The sequence below is a fragment of the Salmo trutta genome, chromosome 14 (assembly GCF_901001165.1).
Source record: "Salmo trutta chromosome 14, fSalTru1.1, whole genome shotgun sequence".
Lineage (NCBI taxonomy): Eukaryota > Metazoa > Chordata > Actinopteri > Salmoniformes > Salmonidae > Salmo > Salmo trutta.
This window is the reverse complement of record NC_042970.1, coordinates 81,598,605-81,600,775: the sequence shown is the minus strand read 5'-3', so window position 1 is coordinate 81,600,775 and position 2,171 is coordinate 81,598,605. Positions and strand designations below refer to the sequence as shown.

General features: G+C 43.5%; 1 protein-coding gene across 1 annotated transcript; it reads left to right on the top strand.

Moving 5' to 3' along the window:
- Window positions 1-904: 904 nt before the first annotated feature.
- On the top strand, window positions 905-1,721 carry LOC115207153 (nanos homolog 3-like). Its single transcript, XM_029774138.1, has one exon. It carries the CDS (start codon window positions 1,045-1,047, stop codon window positions 1,717-1,719), a length of 675 nt encoding a protein of 224 aa, XP_029629998.1. The 5' UTR covers window positions 905-1,044; the 3' UTR covers window positions 1,720-1,721.
- Window positions 1,722-2,171: the final 450 nt, after the last annotated feature.

Genomic DNA, 2,171 nt, shown 5'->3' with positions numbered 1-2,171 from the left:
TTCAATTCGATGGATTTCAACGTAACTTTATTGATCCCCCCAAAGGGAAAACCATTATTGGTGATTGAGGTAATCATTGATCTTATATGATAACAGAAGGACTTTTGTATAGAGTGTTGCGTGTGTATTTATTTGACTGTAACTAAATTCCTCCATCTCCCCATTCCTCTAATCCCGGTATTCCCCTCCGTCCCCCATCGCTCTCTCCAAACCCCGATTACCCCAACTCCCGTCCCCGTCCCTGCCTGGACTGGTCATTTCAGTAGGATGCCTGTTTATGTCGTTTCCATTGTGTGTTTTATAATATTGTCTGTTTCAGATGTTGTTTCTTTGTCATTTCCATTGTGTTATAACATCGTTTTGGTAGTAGTGAACAGCAAGGACGTCGAAGCATAGTGAACAACAAGGAAGTTCACTGTATATAGACTTTTTTTCTATTGTGTTATTGACTGTACGTTTGTTTATTCCATGTGTAACTCTGTGTTGTTGTTTGTGTCGCACCGCTTTGCTTTATCTTGGCCAGGTCGCAGTTGTAAATGAGAACTTGTTCTCAACTGGCCTACCTGGTTAAATAAAGGTGAAATAAATAAATATTAAAAAAAGAAAAAAAGCAGTTTTGAATTTTAACAGTTATTTTACTGATATGTTCTTATTACAATTGGCTATTATCAAACAGCTTCATATAACTAAGAATTATAATCTAAATCCTATCCATTTAGATCCTAGAATAGATTAAACAGTTATATTTGAAGTTTTTAATACTGTTGAGGTGTAACATTGTATCCCAAATAGTTGATCTTCTAAAATTGCCAATTTAGCAGTTGTCAGTTTGAAACCATTTGATTGGCTGTTGTCACGTGCCACGGACTCCGCACAACGCCATCTGATTGGCTGTTTAACAAAACACTGACAGGTTAAAACGTGAACGTTGTCAAATTTGCCTTCAGTTGAGTTGTCAGTTTAGACCCAGCGTTCTTTATTCTGGTACATTCTGATCGTTATCAGACACTAGTCTGTTGGGATATAAAAAATACAAGTGATAGTATGAACGCTATGATTTGTCAACTCCAAGACCTACCGCCTTACATGGAGTCCGAAAACAAGAGTTTCCAACCGTGGCGTGACTACATGAAGCTAGCTGACCTAGTGCGGGAGATGCAGTTAAGCAAGTTCACCCCAGAACCGTTAACCGTTGACGGTCATGACTCCGGGATATGCTCGACCATGGTGGAATTTGAAGAGTTCCCGCCGCGAGCCTTGCTGTCACCGATAACACCTGTGGCGACACCACCACTATGGCACGAAATGGAAACCCTGGATTCCGAAATCGTCCTCTTGCATGAAGACGCTCCTTTATGGCCGAGCAGCACCGAGGGTCCCGAGCCCCCTACAGCAGCGTCCAGATCCCCCGCGGGCACCCGGGGCCAGAGTGGGAGAAACACGCCGGAGGAGGTGCCATCACCTGAGCGAAAGTTCTGCAGCTTCTGCAAATACAACGGGCAGTCTGAGTCTGTGTATTCGTCCCACAGCCTCAAGGACCAGGATGGGGACATGATGTGCCTGTACCTGCGGCTGTATGTCTGCCCTCTCTGCGGGGTCACCGGGGCCCAAGCCGCCACCAAGCACCATTGTCCCCTGGTCGAAACCACCTACAGCTCTGTCTATGTCATGTCCAGTGGTGTAAAGTACTTTGGTGAAATACTTGAAAGTACTACTTAAGTAGTTTTTGGAGGATCTGTACTTTACTTGGGCTTCCGAGTGGCGCAGCGGTCTAAGGCACTGCATCTCAGTGCTTGAGGTGTCACTACAGACACTGTGGTTCGAATCCAGGCTGTCTCTCAACCGGCCGTGATTGGGAGTCCCATAGGGTATCGCACAATTGTCCCGGGTTTGGCCGTCATTGTAAAAACGAATTTATTCTTAATTAAATGAAGGTTTTTACTTTTACTTCACTACATTCCTAAAGAAAATGATGTACTTTTTACTCCGTACATTTTCCCTGATACGCAAAACTATTGTTTACATTTTGAATGCTTACCAGGACACGACAATAGTTTAATTCACACACACTTATCAAGAGAACATCCCTACTGTATCTGATCTGGCAGACTCACTAAACACATGCTTCGTTTGTAAATGATGTCTGAGTGTTGGAGTGTTATCTGGTTATC